This window comes from Garra rufa, chromosome 7 (genome assembly GCF_049309525.1).
Source record: "Garra rufa chromosome 7, GarRuf1.0, whole genome shotgun sequence".
In the NCBI taxonomy this organism is placed as follows: domain Eukaryota; kingdom Metazoa; phylum Chordata; class Actinopteri; order Cypriniformes; family Cyprinidae; genus Garra; species Garra rufa.
In genome coordinates this window covers 11073897-11095083 of record NC_133367.1, presented here as the reverse complement: position 1 = coordinate 11095083, position 21187 = coordinate 11073897, and the positions used below count along the sequence as shown (strand labels likewise).

General features: G+C 38.4%; 1 protein-coding gene across 1 annotated transcript in view; it reads left to right on the top strand.

The window, feature by feature from the left end:
• Positions 1–3495: 3495 nt before the first annotated feature.
• Positions 3496–21187, top strand: part of LOC141337913 (NLR family CARD domain-containing protein 3-like) — a 110709-nt gene continuing 93017 nt past the window's right edge. Inside the window, exons 1-6 of the mRNA XM_073843488.1 lie at positions 3496–3569; positions 5151–5235; positions 5414–5609; positions 5708–6606; positions 6649–7505; positions 20081–20251. Coding sequence (XP_073699589.1) covers positions 3496–3569; positions 5151–5235; positions 5414–5609; positions 5708–6606; positions 6649–7505; positions 20081–20251 — 2282 coding nt within the window. The remainder of the gene's footprint in view (positions 3570–5150; positions 5236–5413; positions 5610–5707; positions 6607–6648; positions 7506–20080; positions 20252–21187) is intronic.

Here is a 21187-nt window from a genome sequence, read left to right as displayed (position 1 = left end):
GATTGAAGAAGGGTCTCAACAACCTCGGTTGAGAGACCAGCTTCTATGAGTTGTGCCCCCTCAGGGGCCACACCCATAACTTCCACCTCTCTGGGTGGGGGTGGCAAATTGCGCCCCCAGCCTGAGACAGGAGGTCCTTCCTGACGGGAATCTCCCATGGAGAGCCGTCGAGGAGGGAGACTAGGTTCGGAAACCATACTTGGGCCGGCCAATACGGGGCTATTAGCAGCAGCCGTACTTGGAACCGGCGCACTCTTTCCAGAACTCCTGGGAGCAGAGCGATCGGGGGAAAGGCGTACAGACGAAGCCTCGGCCACGTCTGTACCATAGCGTCCAGTCCGAGAGGAGCTGGAGGAACTAGAGAGTACCAGAGGGGACATTGCGATGTCTCTCGAGTCGCGAAGAGGTCCACCTGAGCCTGGCCAAATTTTCTCCAGATCTGCTTCACCACTGCTGGGTGAAGCATCCATTCCCCGGGCCTCGGCCCCTGCCTCGACAGGACGTCTGCTCCCACATTCAGATGTCCAGGAATGTGGACTGCTCTCAGGGAGAGAAGCTTTCCTTGAGACCACAGGAGGATCCGGTACGCCAGCTTGAACAAGGGGCGTGAGCGGGTCCCTCCTTGATGGTTTATATAGTACACTACCGCAGTGCTGTCTGTACGGACCAACACGTGGCGGTTTCTTAGGTCTGGAAGGAAACACTTCAGGGCCTGGAACACAGCTAACATCTCTAGGCGATTTATGTGCCATGAGAGAAGATGAGGGCTCCACAGGCCTTGGGCTGAGCGGCCACTCATGACCGCTCCCCATCCAGTGAGGGATGCGTCCGTCGCTAGTGTAACACGGCGACACGGAGTTCCCAGAACTGGACCCTGAGAGAGGAACCAGGGTTTCTTCCACATAGCCAAGGCACGTAGGCAGCGCCGCGTGACCTTGATCTTGCGGAATGGGTTTCCCCTCGGGGAGAACCCCCTGGTTTTGAGCCACCACTGTAGTGGTCTCATGTGCAGCAGTCCAAAAGGTATCACGTTGGATGCGGCTGCCATAAGACCTAACAGTAATTGGAACTGTTTGACAGTGAGTGACTGGCCTAGCTTGACCGCATTTGCTGCAGTAAGGATCGACTCGATCCGAGCAGGAGACATACGTGCCTGCATCGTGGTCGAATCCCACACCACGCCTAAGTAAGTGGTCCTCTGTAATGGAGAAAGTACACTTTTCTTGGCGTTGAGTCTCAACCCTAATTCTTTCATGTGAGCGAGAACAACACCTCGATGTTGAACCGCTAACTGCTGTGAGCTGGCTAGGATGAGCCAGTCGTCTATGTAGTTGAGTATGCGGATGCCCTGGAGTCGCAGAGGAGCCAGAGCAGCATCCACACACTTTGTGAAAGTACGGGGAGAGAGAGCTAGGCCGAAAGGAAGTACCCTGTATTGGTAAGCTTCGCCCCTGAAAGCGAACCTGAGGAACTTCCTGTGTTGAGGAAGGATGGAGACGTGAAAATACGCGTCTTTTAGATCTATCGTGACAAACCAGTCCTCGGACCTGATTTGTGACACTACCTGCTTGATAGTGAGCATCTTGAACTTCAGTCTCTTTACTGAGCGGTTCAATTGCCTGAGATCTAAGATGGGCCGGAGCCCTCCATCCTTCTTGGGAACTATGAAGTACCGGCTGTAGAACCCGGATTCTCTGTCTTGAGGAGGGACCACCTCGATGGCCTCCTTCCTTAGAAGAGTTTCTACTTCTTGTTCCATTACCAGACCCTGCTCGGGGTTCACTACGGTTGGAAATACCCCGCTGAAGGGTGGCGGCTTGGCGCCGAACTGAATGCAGTAACCCTTCTCTACAGTCTGCAGGACCCATGTGGAGACATTCGGCAGTAGTTTCCACGCTGCCAGAAAATCTACTAAGGGAACCAGCCTCTCGAGACTGGCTTCTGGATTTGTTTGAGGAACTAGCTCGGGGACCTGAAGCAGCGAACTGGCAGGGAGCTCCTGAACTAGTTTCTCTAAGGACCCCCGTGGGGGTTGCGAACTCTCTAGGGCCGCTACGTTTCCGGGCGGAACAGCTAGATGATGTTCGTGGGAGATTGCCGCGCCCTGTAACGCTGGCAGGGTTAGCTGACAGATCTCCTGAGGGCCGCGAGGGGGTTCGGTGGCCACACTGAGTGGCGCCGAATAGACCCCCTCGAGAGGGGCTGCCCTCATTGGCCCTGGGCCATAACCGTCAGGGCCGTTTAGCCGAGGACCTCTTTGACTGGAGGACGACCCTCAGGTCGGGCCTTTTGTTAGAGGCCCTCGGCTTAGAGCGTTGCTGGCCCCGTCCTCTAGGTCTGCCGACCGGAGGAGCGCGAGCGGCAACGCTCTGTTTCTGTGCCTCTCTGTACGAGGAGCTCGTTGACGGTCGAGGCTGCTCCCGTCCAGCAGCCTCAGAGGAGTAAACACGGCGAGGGAGGTATGTCCTGAACGCCGCTGCCTGCTTCCTGGCCTCCTGGTGCCTGGCGACAACTGTGTCCACCGAGGCACCGAAGAGGCCGGAGCCGGGCTCTATTGGGGCGTCCAGGAGCGTTGCCCTGTCCTTGGCTTTTAGTGCGGACAGGGACAACCAGAGATGTCTCTCCGCGGCCACCAGGGCTGCCATAGACCTGCCCACTGCACGGGCGGTCTCCTTGGTGGCGCGGAGGGCGAGGTCTGCTGTGCGCCGCATCTCTGATATATTAACCTCCTCGCCGTCGTTAAACTCCTTCAGCAGATCAGCCTGGTAGGCCTGAAGGATGGCCATGGTGTGAAGACATGAACCAGCCTGACCTGCTGCCGTATAAGCCTTGCCCACCATGATAGAGGTGTTTTTGAGTGGCTGGGTGGGCAAGGACGGAGCCTTCAGGGTCGATGCCGAACCGGGTGCCAGATAGCCCGCAAGCGTCTGTTCGACCCGTGGCATCGCCCTATAACCGTACTCCCCCGCACCCCCCACGTTAGCATAGCTCTCAGTGGGGTGGTAGAGACGGAAAGAGTACGGCTTCCCCCATGATCAGGAAACTTCTTTATGAAGATCAGGGAAGAAGGGAAGGCTCCGTGTGGGGGGTGCTGACTTTGTCCGCAGGAAGCGATCATCTAGTCTGCTTGCCTGCGGCTCATGAGTTTGTTCAGCGGGCCATGAGATGTTTAGTTTGGCTACCGCATTAGTCAGCACCTCCACGAGCTCCTCGTAGTGAGGCGTACGGGGTGGCTGTGGTGTTTCCTCCAGGCTCTCAATATCCACATCAACCTCCTCGGAGGAAGATATGTGGAGCTCTGGGATCTCCTCTGGGGGGGAAGAGGCCGCGGTGCAGGCTTCCTCATCCAGAAGGAGATCGCTCGCGCCGCTGAGTGAGGGAGGAGATAGGGGGTCACCCGTCTCCAAACCCTCCAGCAGGTCGAGCTGCGAGCCCCACGAGTGGCGACGCCGCTCCGCCTCGGCGGAAGCGGGGCCGGACCCGCGAGGCACGCTAATGAAAGCCCCCTCCTCGAAGAGGGCTTTCCGGGAACGAAGCAACCGCAGCGGTAAACGTTCACACTGCGGACAGTCACCCGTTTCGAGGGCTGACTGTGCATGCTCCGCTCCCAAACACACCACGCATAGACTGTGTGTATCCCCACCAACTATGAAACGTTGGCAGGGAGGAACACACCTTCTATGCCTCTTAACAGCCACCAAACTCCTTTTAGGTTGTTTTGAAGCCATTCTACTCAAATAAAAGGTGTGCAAACTGGCACAAAAAACAGCAGAAATGGCAGACAGACAGACACAGAGCGCTCTCGCTGAATGACAAAAGCTGCCGCGGGCGTCAAACGCACGTGCTTTATACTTCCTGGTCGATGACGTCATCGCGCCTGTGACGTCACTCCCGTCATTTCATTGGTTGTAAGACATGATTCAGAGTGCGGCCCGCCAATGGCGTTCCCCATAGCGTTTCTAGACGCGGCTCGAGTTCCCGGAAGGGAACGTGATGATATCATCGCAAAACATTTTTCAGTGTTTTCAGTCATTAGAGCTGCATGATTAATCATTAAAAAATCTCAATCTCTGTTCAAACAGCCACACAATCTTATTCCTGAATGACAATGATTCAGCGGTGCCTATTACAACTTTTTCACACGCTCCGCTGACACTTATGATGTGAAACGGGTATTAAAGACATTCAAACCTGCATTCTTGCTGCAGCTGATTCAGAAAGAGTAACACAAACAGTCTTTTTAACAACATAATCATCATTATTTCTTTGTTACAGACATTTAAATAACAAAAGTATTGGGATAAAAGCTTATAGTTTGGGTATAAACACTTATTGTCTACAGTAGTGATAAAAACTAAAGTATCTTAACACGTATGTAAAAAGGTATTTATCACAGAAGTTGTCCCAGGAAGACTAACCCCATGTACTATCGATATTGTTATCATTATTATTGTGTAAGTTATTTTTTGCATATTCGGTCCTGCTCTTTGTATATGTTCTCTTTTAATATTACTCTAAAACAACTGTGTGAAATGTGTAAACGATTAGGAAAAATTATTTTCCTGTGTTGTTTGTGTATAATTAACATAGTTCTACGAATAGTTACCATTTTAGGGCAGATCGATAAAAAAAATTGTTTATTTGATAGAATGACAAATGACTTGAGTCAAATGAATGAGTTTTGTTTGTTGTGTTAGGACAAATGGTATATAAATGTCTGTGATTTGTGTAAAACTTAATTTGTGTTAACTTTTGTTAAAAACATTTGAGAGTTTTGTGCACATTGTTTTGAGAAAATTATTTGCATAACGTGTAATTTAAATGAAATGAATGAAACATACAATCCATTTAAGACAATTGCAAAGTGTGTTCAGCTCACTGTTTTAACATTTTTGTTGAGAACAGTGACCTGAGTTTGGAGAAATGTGTCAAATCGATTGAGAAGAACTGTAATTCACCAGCCACTATGTTGTTTGCTTATAGGACAGAAAATATTACAATGAGAGACCTAATATTTACCTAAATGTATACCTAAATAGATCCTGAACTTAAACTGCTATTGCTATCTGTTTTGGGGAAAAAAAATATTTGCAAACTATTTCTCTAATAGTTTTCCTGAAATTGCAATACTTTATTTTATTCACTAATAGGATTCAGTGTGAGACAGTAGATTCAGACATCCAGACTCACAGGAACTACAAGAATTTAAAAGACAATCTCCTGTGGATCTTCCAGGTAGGAAACACATTTTCAATAATGTTTACATTTATAACAAACAGAAGAGTTTACTAAACAACACTTGCAAATATATTCAACAAAAAATATATATTTCTGATTTGTCTTGATCATTTATGTTTTCTTTTAGAACACACACAAAAATGTAAAAGTACAAATATATTTTCTTTGATTTTAGGATCTAGAAAGCAAAATAATCACGTTTCTGAAGAATGAGCTGGAAAAGTTTAAAAATATATTACAAAAACAAGACTTGCAATACTTTGTGAAGGATTATAATGAGAACAGATGCAGTATCAAAGAAGCAGCTCTTGATCTCACACTCTACTTCCTGAGAGAGATGAAGCAAGATGAAGCTGCTGATACTCTAGAAGGTAAGAGACTGATGATCATCTGTCACTTTGTCACTTATAAATGTATTGGAGAAAATAGTAAAACTAAAATGCTAAAAAAAATTTGTCCCTGTATTTAGATGAGCTGTTCTTCATTCATCAGCTAAAATGTAGCTTAAAGAAGAAGTATCAATGTGTGTTTGAAGGAATTGCAAAACAAGGGGACTCTACACTTCTGAAAAACATCTACACAGATCTCTATATCACTCAGGGTTGTAGTGAACAGGTCAATATTGAACATGAGGTAAGACAGATTGAAGTTACTTCCAGACGTCATGAATCACAAGAAATACAGGTTGAATGCAAAAATTTGTTTGAAGCACCTGAACAAGACAAGCAGATCAGAACTGTACTGACAAAAGGAGTTGCTGGCATCGGAAAATCAGTCTCTGTGCAAAAGTTTGTTCTGGATTGGGCTGAAGGAAAAGAAAATCAAGATATCAGCTTCATGTTTCCTTTTCCCTTCAGAGAGATGAACTTAAAGGAGAAAGAAAAACTAAGTTTGATGGACCTTATAACTCAGTTTTTCCCAGAAACAAAAAAACTGAACCTAACAAGAAGGAACCAAAAAGTACTGTTCATTCTTGATGGTTTGGATGAATGTCGACTTCCTGTAAACTTTAAGGATAATGAGACGTTGCATGATGTATCTTCACCAACCTCTCTGGATGCTCTCCTGACAAACCTCATCAAGGGAAATCTGCTTCCTTCTGCTCTCATCTGGATCACCACCAGACCAGCAGCTGCCAGTAAGATTCCTCCTGACTGTATCGACCGGCTGACAGAGATACGAGGATTCAATGATGCACAAAAGGAGGAGTACTTCAGAAAAAGAATCACGGATGAGAATCTGGCCAAAAAAACCATTGATCATGTTAAACAATCAAAGACTCTCTTTATCATGTGCCACATCCCAGTCTTCTGCTGGATTTCAGCCACTGTTCTTCAGAACATTTTAAAGGCGAAAAGAAAAAATGTTGTGAAAAACAATCAGGCTGATGATGTCTTCAAAACTCTGCAGTCAAATACTGAAGACACTCCCAAGACTCTGACACAAATGTACACACACTTTCTCAGATTTCAGATCCAGCAGAGCAGACGAAAGTATGATGGAGAATATACACCAGATGTTTCCTGGGATAAAAAGGCCATATTTTCACTGGGGAAACTGGCATTTCATCAGCTGGAAAGAAACAATGTGATCTTCTATGAGACAGATCTGAAAGCCTGTGGTATTGACGTCTATACGGCATCAGTGTATTCAGGCATGTGTACCCAGATCTTTAAGGAGGAAACTGGGATTGTTCTTGGTACCATGTACTGCTTTGTTCACTTGAGCATTCAAGAGTTTATTGCAGCTCTTTATGCACATCTAAACATAAAAAAGAAAAGTATGTTTCTTCGCAAAAGTGAAACCATGATTTATTTGCTCAAGACTACAGTGGACAAGGCACTAGAGAGTGATAATGGACATCTGGATCTTTTTCTTCGATTCCTCCTTGGTTTGTCACTCCCGTCCAATCGGCGACTCTTACAGGGTCTGTTGACACAGCAAAATGACAACGACAAGAGCATAAAGGAAATAGTTCAGTACATCAAGCAGAAATTTGAATCTGATCTGTCTCCAGAGAGATCCATCAATCTGTTCTACTGTCTGAATGAACTGAACGACCAAACTCTGGTGAAAGACATTCAGACCCACCTTAGCAAAGGAAGTCTCTCATCTGCTGATCTTTCACCTGCCCAGTGGTCTGCTTTGGCCTTTGTGTTGTTGACATCAGAGGAGGAGCTGGAGGAGTTTGAGCTTCAGAAATTCAAGAAATCAGACGAGTGTCTCATTCGATTATCAGCAGTCATCAAAACCTCCAAAAGAGCTCTGTAAGTTAATCATTGTTTGCTTTCATCTGACAAATATATTTATCTAGGGTTCCCATGCATCCTGGAAAAACTGGAAAATTTATTCCTGATTTTTTTTAGTCATGGAAAATCTGCAACCCAGGCTCATTGGCAATACGTGACTCTGCCTACATTTCTGCAGAACCTGAAATACGTATCTCCAGGTACATTTGGCTGCACTTTTCGGGTGAACCGTCCACTAGAGGCGCTAATGTGTATTGTTTTCCTCCGTTTTAAATACACGTTTATTAAAGGTTAGAAAGCAAATTAAACAGTGCTCGGTCTTCTCAGCATACAAAACGTTTGTATTAAACTTGTTAATTCCACATTTTTAAGGTGCCAAAGACACACGTCTCGTCTGGATTTATCCTTTAACTTCGATGGAGAGCAGTTGCGTACAAATACCACGCAGCATCTTCTACGGCAATTACGTCACCAGCGAGGCTCAGTTCGACCAGTTCACCTGATACGTGTACATCTTCAAGCAGGTAAGTGACCGCAACAATCTTTTCATTATTTTAATTATTTCAGTGTTTCTACATCACTTTCATGGGGTCATGTGTTAAAACGGAAGCTTAGTGGAACAGTTAGCACGGCTGCTAACGTTAGCCTACGATTGACATTAGCCTAAGCATTACCACTGTAACTGTAGTTTTACTATAGTATTTGTAGGATATGCACACTAACCACTAACTTACTATGGTTTTACCACTGTAACCGTAGTTTTACTATAGTATTTGTAGGATATGCACACTAACCACTAACTTACTATGGTTTTACCACTGTAACCGTAGTTTTACTATAGTATTTGTAGGATATGCACACTAACCACTAACTTACTATGGTTTTACCACTGTAACCGTAGTTTTACTATAGTATTTGTAGTATAAGCACAGTAAACACAACACTTACTATGGTTTTACCACTGTAACCGTAGTTTTACTATAGTATTTGTAGGATATGCACACTAACCACTAACTTACTATGGTTTTACCACTGTAACCGTAGTTTTACTATAGTATTTGTAGTATAAGCACAGTAAACACAACACTTACTATGGTTTTACCACTGTAACCGTAGTTTTACTATAGTATTTGTAGGATATGCACACTAACCACTAACTTACTATGGTTTTACCACTGTAACCGTAGTTTTACTATAGTATTTGTAGTATAAGCACAGTAAACACAACACTTACTATGGTTTTACCACTGTAACTGTAGTTTTACTATAGTATTTTTAGTATAAACACAGTAAACACAACACTTACTATGGTTTTACCACTGTAACCGTAGTTTTACTATAGTATTTTTAGTATAAGCACAGTAAACACAACACTTACTATGGTTTTACCACTGTGACTGTAGTTTTACTATAGTATTTGTAGTATATGCACAGTAAACACAACTCTAACTATGGTTTTACCACTGTAACTGTAGTTTTACTATAGTATTTTTAGTATAAACACAGTAAACACAACTCTAACTATGGTTTTACCACTGTAACTGTAGTTTTACTATAGTATTTTTAGTATAAACACAGTAAACACAACTCTAACTATGGTTTTACCACTGTGACTGTAGTTTTACTATAGTATTTGTAGTATAAACACAGTAAACACAACTCTAACTATGGTTTTACCACTGTGACTGTAGTTTTACTATAGTATTTTTAGTATAAACACAGTAAACACAACTCTAACTATGGTTTTACCACTGTGACTGTAGTTTTACTATAGTATTTTTAGTATAAACACAGTAAACACAACTCTAACTATGGTTTTACCACTGTGACTGTAGTTTTACTATAGTATTTTTAGTATAAACACAGTAAACACAACTCTAACTATGGTTTTACCACTGTGACTGTAGTTTTACTATAGTATTTTTAGTATAAGCACAGTAAACACAACTCTTACTATGGTTTTACCACTGTAACTGTAGTTTTACTATAGTATTTTTAGTATAAACACAGTAAACACAACACTTACTATGGTTTTACCACTGTGACTGTAGTTTTACTATAGTATTTTTAGTATAAACACAGTAAACACAACTCTAACTATGGTTTTACCACTGTGACTGTAGTTTTACTATAGTATTTTTAGTATAAGCACAGTAAACACAACTCTAACTATGGTTTTACCACTGTGACTGTAGTTTTACTATAGTATTTTTAGTATAAGCACAGTAAACACAACTCTAACTATGGTTTTACCACTGTAACTGTAGTTTTACTATAGTATTTGTAGTATATGCACAGTAAACACAACTCTAACTATGGTTTTACCACTGTGACTGTAGTTTTACTATAGTATTTGTAGTATATGCACAGTAAACACAACTCTAACTATGGTTTTACCACTGTAACTGTAGTTTTACTATAGTATTTGTAGTATATGCACAGTAAACACAACTCTAACTATGGTTTTACCACTGTAACTGTAATTTTACTATAGTATTTTTAGTATAAGCACAGTAAACACAACTCTAACTATGGTTTTACCACTGTAACTGTAGTTTTACTATAGTATTTGTAGTATATGCACAGTAAACACAACTCTAACTATGGTTTTACCACTGTGACTGTAGTTTTACTATAGTATTTTTAGTATAAGCACAGTAAACACAACTCTTACTATGGTTTTACCACAGTAACCGTAGTTTTACTATTGTAACTGTGATTTTACGGTGTACTATTTGTAAAGCACAGTAACCACAATGCCTACCACACTTTTAAATGTTTTTTGTGAAGTAATTGTAATTCAGTATTTGTTTCTGTCTTGCAGTTATGTCAGATCACCTTCTCCAGCAGCTCTTTTAAGAAGCCATCTCTGGTAAAAGCCATCACTGTATGAACTGTAATCCATAATTAATGTACACATAGTTTTGCTCTCTCTCTCTTTCTGTGGTTCATCATGACATTTTTAAAATCTCATAATTTTGACCAATTCTGTCAGAAAGCTGCTAGAATGAACAGGGAACTTGAACTCAAAGCTCCCAATGCTGATCTTGAAGAAGCTGTGAAAGAGGCTGAAAAGTCCTTCTATGATTCAATCTTTCACAGTAATGTTGAAGACATTTAGCTATAACTGATTTGCTTTAATCAACGCATCCTTATTGTTAGTGTTAATAATACCTTTCCTTACAGTCCTTCCTCTCAAATATTTTGGTCACAGATTTTGTTTAACACATTGTCTCAACATGTGTGTATTTCTCTTTGTTTCAGGGTAAAGGGAAGACTAAAGGAAGGCCTGTCATGGGATTTGAATTGGGCCATGTTGTGCATTTCTGGAAAAGACCAAAAGCAAAGGCAAACATTCCAATGGTATGTCAATGTTGGTCTGAGCACCTTGACTGAACTGTACTGCAGTTACATTTTGCACAGCATCTGTACATACCCTACAGCCCCATCAGAAACAACAACCAACAAAGGGTCATGTCGAAGTATTAATAATTCATACAATTTACCAAGCCTTGCATGTCTACTGATTATTTTTTTTAAATTTCTCTTCTAGTCAACACTCACTCCTATCTCTAACTTGTCGTGTGAGAAATCAGACCTTCAGTTAATTTGGCCAAATCAGATCACTTAAAGCTGTTCACACCAAGAGCAAGAATTATAATGACTATTTTAATTGTTTATTTTTCACACTAACAGAAAATAACATTCTTTTTATCATAAGCGTATGCTGCAGTTATGTTGTCTGCATTTAAATGCTCAGGCTATTTGTGTGGTGGTTTTTGATTGGCTGTCAATGTTTTCATTGTTCAACATCTGGAAAAAAAAATTCTGAAAGAGATTCCAACCATATTGTTTCTGTGTCATTTTATGTCAAATAGCTGCAGTGTGGACTCATCCTTGGTGTGAAGAGGCCTTTAAACTACTTACAACAAAACCATCAGCAGGTAATCATATTTAAAATAATTCATTTTAGTTTGCTGTTAAATAATTTTTTTTTTTCTAATGCTGCTTGCTTCTCATTCTGTTAAACTTACACAATTCTGCTTATTTCTCTTCATCTTATTTCTTTACTCCCTCACTTAACACATTATTTTGTGCTCTGTTGAAAAATAGAAGCTTAGAGTTTGCAAGATGGCCTTTTCTCAGACTCTGAATCTGATGCATACAGATGAACTCAGGAGCCTGCTAGAGTTGCCAGGGAACTTGAGCTTGAAGTATATAATTGTAACTGCTTAATTTATATGTTTAAACAACAATAATACTAAAAAAAATTGGGTCAATAAATATTGTATTGTTTTAAAGATGAAGACCAAAAAAAGAAAAGAAAATCAGTCCCGGCAATCCAATCCTGATGAATGAGGAATGAACATGGTCTTCTTGTGCCCAAACACTGAGCTGAAAATTTGCACATTTCTACTGGTATGTATGTATTCAAGCAATGTAGTTATATGGGTTGGGGTTAGGGTTATATGGGGTATAGCAATTGATGTTAATTTCTCAAAAGACAGCCGTTACCATTTTTCACATGCACTTTTTTTTTTTTTTAATAGCTCCTAGAATTGGCAAATCAACTGTGCTATCATCTCTGGAATTTGGGCAGGATTGGCCAAATATGGTGAGTACTGACACTTGCACCTATTCATCAACACTATTTCTCTGGAATTATTGTTGACTTATTGTTTTGTCTGTTTGTTTGAAGGAGGGTGAAGCCAGTTGACCATATCAATTCAATGGCCACCAGATGCAGCATTGCAGCCTGAAACCACCAGTTAACTGCGATGAAGACTGCATTCCTGAACAACTCTACTGTGACAGCTCAGATGTTACGGCCCAGAAAAGTAAACTTCACAAATGAACAACTGCAAAATAGTTGTGAAGGGATCCGTTTGGCTCATATCTCCAACAAGAATCAATGGTAAGTCCAATGCAACAATTAAAAATAAAAATATATATTGTTTATTAATTTACAACACCCTAAGTACATGTTATGTCCCTCCAGGATATTTACATCAGTTGGTGTGTGAGGAAAGCACAGAGGACCATCAGAGACTCCAGCCACCAGAGCCATGGATTACTCTCATCGTTACCATCAGGCAGAAGTTATTGCAGAACCTGCACCAGCAGACACATTTTTCCACTGGCAATTAGACTGCACTGAACTTATACCAGAAACAATACACAGCACATCAAGCTCATATGCACTGCTCTCTATCAGTTGCACTGTCTGGACTCTAACTGGCTATTATTCTGCACCATGACATTCTGTTTGAACTGATTCATTCCACACGGCACTGCAAAGGTATGCGTACTGTGATTATTGTTTTAATTTCATGCTCTCTGTGTATAGCATACTATTTACCTTATTGTTCTCTACCTGTATTGAGTCCCTTATATGTGTGTGTTGCCTACATTGAACATTTGTTGTCTATACTTTCATGCTGCAGTTTTCACACAAAAAATGTCACCGCCTGTACCATGTGATCATGGTATTGTGATAATAAAGTGATATGATTTAAATTGGTCACATGTCTTTTGTTTATCAGTTGTACTGCAGTGTGCTGGATAACAACTTCAAATTGTTCATGACATGGAAGGAGATTATTAAGATAGGGATATGGATAAGCAAGCAAGAGGAAGAAAACCAAGAGAGCTCTGAGCAGGAAACTGAATGTGATTCTATGATGCTCAAGACATTTAACCATGCATGCATTTGGGAGGCTTCATCTGGTTAAAATAATATGGTTTTAACATAACGCATTTTTATTTCTCTTGAATATCATTTGTCTTAATAGGCTACTTTAGCTGTCTTTATGATGTAGCACAAAGTATTGGATAATAAAGTATGGTAAATATTCTTTATTAGGAATGTTGTTTGGTAAATACACCATTTAATTGTGTAAACAATACACATAATTACCATGAGTGTTTTAATTAAGATGCGACATTTGGTCATATTAATGACATTCAATACATGAAGGCAAGGCTGAAAGATTCATTAGAAGAGACTACATGGACTACAGTATATTGCTACAGGCACTTTATGCACAGCTGAGGGTGATGGACCAGGGAAAGATCAACATCAATCCTGTACTGTATAATAAATAAGATGAGCATGCACATTACTGATGTTTTGCAAAGATGGACAAAGATGAGGAATATTTGACAAAGATACAAATGATGTCTTTTATATTATGATCCTTTGCATTGCATGAATTGTATAGCTTTTGCATAAACCACACGGTCTGTACCTTGTCTTACTGAATGACACACTGACATTGTGTGATAGTACAAAGAAGTGTCACAATATGTATTGATTGTTTAAACTGGTGTCTTCATTTCCTGTCATCACTCAATTCTTGCTCCTGATCTAATGAAATAAATGGACACAATTCAATTAGGAAATGTCTATTCTTATTCTAAGAAAACTATGACTTTCAACTTACATATTGGCAAATTTTTGAAAAGACAATCTAAAAAATGTGACTCAGCACAGTGTGTTGTCCATGATGAGAATAGATTTGTGTGTTTTGACTGCCCTTCAATCCCCAGGGGCCCAGTAGAGTCCCATGGAAGAGCAAAAAAATGAACATTTCAAATGGCTGTAAATCAGTGTCTGATTATAATGTCAAAGAGAAAATTGGCAGGACAACTACTTATGCTATGTTAATTACATATTGTTGGACACAGTTTTCAAACATTCATGGAAAAGTGGTATAAAGGTGTTTTGAAAAATGATCTTAGTAAAAAACCAAATTTCAGCATGCCTCTGAAATATGTCATAGATATTTGCACAGTGTACTTGTTTAGATAAACCTTTGTTCAAAAAAGATTGCATTTTCCACTATTTTATTAATAAAAAATTTAAACTACATTACCCACAAACCTCTGCCATTCTATCTATAGAACACGAAAAAAAATGGCGCTGTTATTTGTAGTTTAATTAAGATCTGCTTAGGGTTAGGGTTACGATCTCGGTAAATTAGGAAGTTCTCACAACATAGCAACACTTCGTTGTTAACTGAAGTTATTACTGATGTAATAAGAGCAACACGGACTTTGTAACATTAAGCGTTGTTTTTCATTTGGATTTAAAGATAGTCCAATCACAGCGAGTTCCAAATGGCAACCAAATTGAACAGAGTCGTCTCGTTTGCTTGTCCAAATATGGTCATTTATGACATGATCTTCCGGGTTCTTGTGGCAAATACAGATAATCAGTTCAATATTTATTTGTCCCCACTCAACATAAAACTGGAACAACAGATTGGATAGTTTGGTTAACTTGATGCAGCAATAGATTTATTGATTACCAGGATTATTTTATTTTATTTTTTTAAAATAAGGGCATAATGGTTCCCATAGTAAATTATGTTCACACTAATATAAATTTATGTACAATATTTAAACTCAAAACTTTGATATAAATTGCTGTGAACAATAATTCAAAATGTTTCATTTGCTTTCAAAACAAAAAACATGCACCTCTAATGATTAAACATGAAGCTTTTTTCTACTGTTTAATTGTGCTTCTGTAACATTTACAGTGTATTAAGGGTAAACAATTAATCACTTCTGTTTCCTGGAAATGGACCTTACAAAATTGCAATTCTTAGACCTGCCAGATGAACTATAAGAATAATAAAAAATAATGAATCACACATTTTGTAGTCATTTCCCAATGTTTATTGACATATCAAACTTTTCACAGATAAAAAGTTCCCAGAAGAAGCATTCTCTCTCTCCAGTTTGTGCCATTACGGAAAAAAAAAGACAAAACAAGCAGTTGATTGTATTTGAAATGCATTTGCATAGAGGTAATTAAGAAATAGGCAATAGAAAACCCCTTAAAAAGATTGTCTAATAGTCAAAAACAAAAAGAGAATTTGTTTGCAGAAGATGTTAAGATGCCAAATAATATTCAATGCTTCTGTTTAACAAACTAATAGGCAAACAATGATTAGAACAATATTTCAATATTTTACAATTATTACCTTCAAAATATATCTCTCCTGTAATCGTTGTTTGCTTCTATTGTGACTAAATGCAAGACAAATTACTGGTTAATAACAATTATAATATTATTATTATTTGACTTTCTCCTCTACAGTCAACACTCCCATCTCTACTGTGGGCACTCCTGTCACTATCACTATATGTATTATATACATAAGTAGTCTTCAAGAAATCCTGCAAGACAGGAAGAAAGAGAATTTATCACATGATGAACAACAAAAACATTGACAACAGATGGCAGATGACTGTAGCATGTATAATAGTAAACAGAACGCTATCGTCAGTTGGTGTGGATGCTAAAATAGTTCTTATTGTTGTTCTTGCTCTTGGTAAGGACAGCTTTAAGCAATCTGATTTGGCCAAATTTACTAATGATCTGATTTGTGTCAAGATAAACTAGCATTTCCAGACTTGTGCTTCTTAGACAGATGTGTTAAATAAAAATCAACATAGAAAGAAAGGCAGACTCTGAGGTGTGGGCAGATATCATGTACTGTTAGAACAGGAAGAGGCAGTGAAAATTTGTAAAGGTTAATGTAGAGAGAATATGATGGACTTAATATAAACTGGATTGGTATAAACACTCTGACTACTTACAATGGACACAATTAACATTAGAGTTGAGGCAATGGCCATTGACACAAGTACAAGTGAAAAATCATAGAATTTTATATGAGTACACTTGTACAATATCATATACATTTGCTGGCTTGGTAAATTGTATGAATTATTAATACTTCGACATGACACTTTGTTGATTGTTGTTTCTGATGGGGCTGTAGGGTATGTACAGATGCTGTGCAAAATGTAACTGCAGTACAGTTCAGTCAAGGTGCTCAGACCAACATTGACATACCATTGGAATGTTTGCCTTTGCTTTTGGTCTTTTCCAGAAATGCACAACATGGCCCAATTCAAATCCCATGACAGGCCTTCCTTTAGTCTTCCCTTTACCCTGAAACAAAGAGAAATACACACATGTTGAGACAATGTGTTAAACAAAATCTGTGACCAAAATATTTGAGAGGAAGGACTGTAAGGAAAGGTATTATTAACACCTAAAATAAGGATGCGTTGATTAAAGCAAATCAGTTATAGCTAAATGTCTTCAACATTACTGTGAAAGATTGAATCATAGAAGGACTTTTCAGCCTCTTTCACAGCTTCTTCAAGATCAGCATTGGGAGCTTTGAGTTCAAGTTCCCTGTTCATTCTAGCAGCTTTCTGACAGAATTGGTCAAAATTATGAGATTTTAAAAATGTCATGATGAACCACAGAAAGAGAGAGAGAGCAAAACTATGTGTACATTAATTATGGATTACAGTTCATACAGTGATGGCTTTTACCAGAGATGGCTTCTTAAAAGAGCTGCTGGAGAAGGTGATCTGACATAACTGCAAGACAGAAACAAATACTGAATTACAATTACTTCACAAAAAACATTTAAAAGTGTGGTAGGCATTGTGGTTACTGTGCTTTACAAATAGTACACCGTAAAATCACAGTTACAATAGTAAAACTACGGTTACTGTGGTAAAACCATAGTAAGAGTTGTGTTTACTGTGCTTATACTAAAAATACTATAGTAAAACTACAGTCACAGTGGTAAAACCATAGTTAGAGTTGTGTTTACTGTGCATATACTACAAATACTATAGTAAAACTACAGTTACAGTGGTAAAACCATAGTTAGAGTTGTGTTTACTGTGCTTATACTAAAAATACTATAGTAAAATTACAGTTACAGTGGTAAAACCATAGTTAGAGTTGTGTTTACTGTGCATATACTACAAATACTATAGTAAAACTACAGTTACAGTGGTAAAACCATAGTTAGAGTTGTGTTTACTGTGCATATACTACAAATACTATAGTAAAACTACAGTCACAGTGGTAAAACCATAGTTAGAGTTGTGTTTACTGTGCTTATACTAAAAATACTATAGTAAAACTACAGTCACAGTGGTAAAACCATAGTTAGAGTTGTGTTTACTGTGCTTATACTAAAAATACTATAGTAAAACTACAGTCACAGTGGTAAAACCATAGTTAGAGTTGTGTTTACTGTGTTTATACTAAAAATACTATAGTAAAACTACAGTCACAGTGGTAAAACCATAGTAAGTGTTGTGTTTACTGTGTTTATACTAAAAATACTATAGTAAAACTACAGTTACAGTGGTAAAACCATAGTAAGAGTTGTGTTTACTGTGCTTATACTAAAAATACTATAGTAAAACTACAGTCACAGTGGTAAAACCATAGTTAGAGTTGTGTTTACTGTGTTTATACTAAAAATACTATAGTAAAACTACAGTTACAGTGGTAAAACCATAGTTAGAGTTGTGTTTACTGTGCTTATACTAAAAATACTATAGTAAAATTACAGTTACAGTGGTAAAACCATAGTTAGAGTTGTGTTTACTGTGCATATACTACAAATACTATAGTAAAACTACAGTTACAGTGGTAAAACCATAGTTAGAGTTGTGTTTACTGTGCATATACTACAAATACTATAGTAAAACTACAGTTACAGTGGTAAAACCATAGTAAGAGTTGTGTTTTCTGTGCTTATACTAAAAATACTATAGTAAAACTACAGTTACAGTGGTAAAACCATAGTTAGAGTTGTGTTTACTGTGTTTATACTAAAAATACTATAGTAAAACTACAGTTACAGTGGTAAAACCATAGTTAGAGTTGTGTTTACTGTGCATATACTACAAATACTATAGTAAAACTACAGTCACAGTGGTAAAACCATAGTAAGTGTTGTGTTTACTGTGCTTATACTAAAAATACTATAGTAAAACTACGGTTACAGTGGTAAAACCATAGTAAGTGTTGTGTTTACTGTGTTTATACTAAAAATACTATAGTAAAACTACAGTTACAGTGGTAAAACCATAGTAAGTGTTGTGTTTACTGTGCTTATGCTACAAATACTATAGTAAAACTACGGTTACAGTGGTAAAACCATAGTAAGTTAGTGGTTAGTGTGCATATCCTACAAATACTATAGTAAAACTACGGTTACAGTGGTAAAACCATAGTAAGTGTTGTGTTTACTGTGCTTATACTACAAATACTATAGTAAAACTACGGTTACAGTGGTAAAACCATAGTAAGTTAGTGGTTAGTGTGCATATCCTACAAATACTATAGTAAAACTACGGTTACAGTGGTAAAACCATAGTAAGTGTTGTGTTTACTGTGCTTATACTACAAATACTATAGTAAAACTACGGTTACAGTGGTAAAACCATAGTAAGTTAGTGGTTAGTGTGCATATCCTACAAATACTATAGTAAAACTACGGTTACAGTGGTAAAACCATAGTAAGTTAGTGGTTAGTGTGCATATCCTACAAATACTATAGTAAAACTACGGTTACAGTGGTAAAACCATAGTAAGTTAGTGGTTAGTGTGCATATCCTACAAATACTATAGTAAAACTACAGTTACAGTGGTAATGCTTAGGCTAATGTCAATCGTAGGCTAACGTTAGCAGCCGTGCTAACTGTTCCACTAAGCTTCCGTTTTAACACATGACCCCATGAAAGTGATGTAGAAACACTGAAATAATTAAAATAATGAAAAGATTGTTGCGGTCACTTACCTGCTTGAAGATGTACACGTATCAGGTGAACTGGTCGAACTGAGCCTCGCTGGTGACGTAATTGCCGTAGAAGATGCTGCGTGGTATTTGTACGCAACTGCTCTCCATCGAAGTTAAAGGATAAATCCAGACGAGACGTGTGTCTTTGGCACCTTAAAAATGTGGAATTAACAAGTTTAATACAAACGTTTTGTATGCTGAGAAGACCGAGCACTGTTTAATTTGCTTTCTAACCTTTAATAAACGTGTATTTAAAACGGAGGAAAACAATACACATTAGCGCCTCTAGTGGACGGTTCACCCGAAAAGTGCAGCCAAATGTACCTGGAGATACGTATTTCAGGTTCTGCAGAAATGTAGGCAGAGTCACGTATTGCCAATGAGCCTGGGTTGAAAATCTGGTAAATACAATAAAAAAGAAAGTTCTTGTGTTTTTCTTTAGCTGTGAATTAAAAGTTTTGTTCTCATTGAAACCAATTTTTGTTGGTAGCAGAAAGTGCTTTGTTCAGGGATGCTGAGGTTTGACATATGAGAAAAGTGTTTTGAATGATAATGGTTAGTCCATCAAATGTCCACTCAAATGTGTGCAGTAAATGTCAACAGATAATCAGCTAACTAGTGATTGTGATTTATTTGAATATATAATTACAGCCTTTCTGCAGTACCAGTAGTACCAAATACTGGGTCAATGTGGTACCTGCTTCAAACATTTCTGTACATATTTTTTGTGAGCATTCTGTAAAGAGCATTGTGTATTTACATGTTTTAGAGGAGACAATGTTGAGCACGTTTTCACAATAGTTAAGGTGTTTAATCAGAATTTGCTCAGTAATGCTTTCCTTAAAATCATGAAACTTGCACTTTCAAATGTATAATTAATTGTAATCAACTCATATATTGTTTGCATTTAGCAAATGTATTCAATCTAATTATTCTGTCATCTTATTTCCGTCATAGGCTCAATGATTGTGGCTTAACAGACAAAAGCTGTTCAGCTCTGGCTACAGTTCTTGGATCAGATACCAGTCTAAAAGAGCTGAATATGAGCAATAATAATCTGCAGGATTCAGGAGTAAAGTTGCTCTGCACTGGGCTGAAAAATATGAAATGTAATTTGGAGATACTGAGGTAAGTTGTATGACAATAGACTAAAGTTGAGCTGAACAAAAACATGAGGTGAAAACCAGACTTAGTTAATGAACTCTGTATGTTGTGTATCAAGATTGGAGTTCTTTTTCTAATTTGGCTGGTCATTGACACTGTCCTAAGCCAATTTGTTGTGATATACCATTTAAAATATGCATTTGGTAATGTTCAAAATAGGTATATTTGCATTTGGTAATGTTCAAAACTTAACTTGTGTTTGATTGTACAATTTTATTTATTATGATGTAAATCTGTCATTCGTGAAAGATTGCATTTGTTTTTTCATATTGTCTAAAGGCTAATCATGATTTTAATTAATTAAAATCATTAAATATAATCATGAAGCTTAAACAACTTAACCTCAATTTTTTGAAAGTTAAAAATTGTATGTTTAGGGTCCTATAGAATGTTTCATTTTTCCAAGCCTTGTGTTTTATTGTTACCAAATTCTGTGTTTTAACATGTCTAATATTTTGAAAACGTAAAATGATGATTCAGAGAAGGGATGAGGACAATAGCAACCATGAAAAAATAACTGGTGTGGCATGTCCCACCCATAAATGATGCATGTGATTATTCCTTAAAAACAAGGTTTTACTAACTTTAGTTGTAGTACATGCATTCTACTGAACAAGTGTAATGTTTTACTCAAATGAAGCTCAGTCAAATGAAAAAAAGTGAGTCTCAGAGCAGTTCTGGAGATATTGTGCATGTATTTATGTCCTCATTTAGTGAGGCGGCAGATGTTAATATCAATGATAATATCACTGCAAGCGTCATGTGCACTTCAATACTCTCATCTTAATAAAAGAATAATGTATTGACCTTTTCTATAGGAGAGGTAAACTTAAATGACTTCTGTTGTGATCTGATGCTATAAAGAAAATAAAATTAAATAAAATTAATTTTACCTTCAAG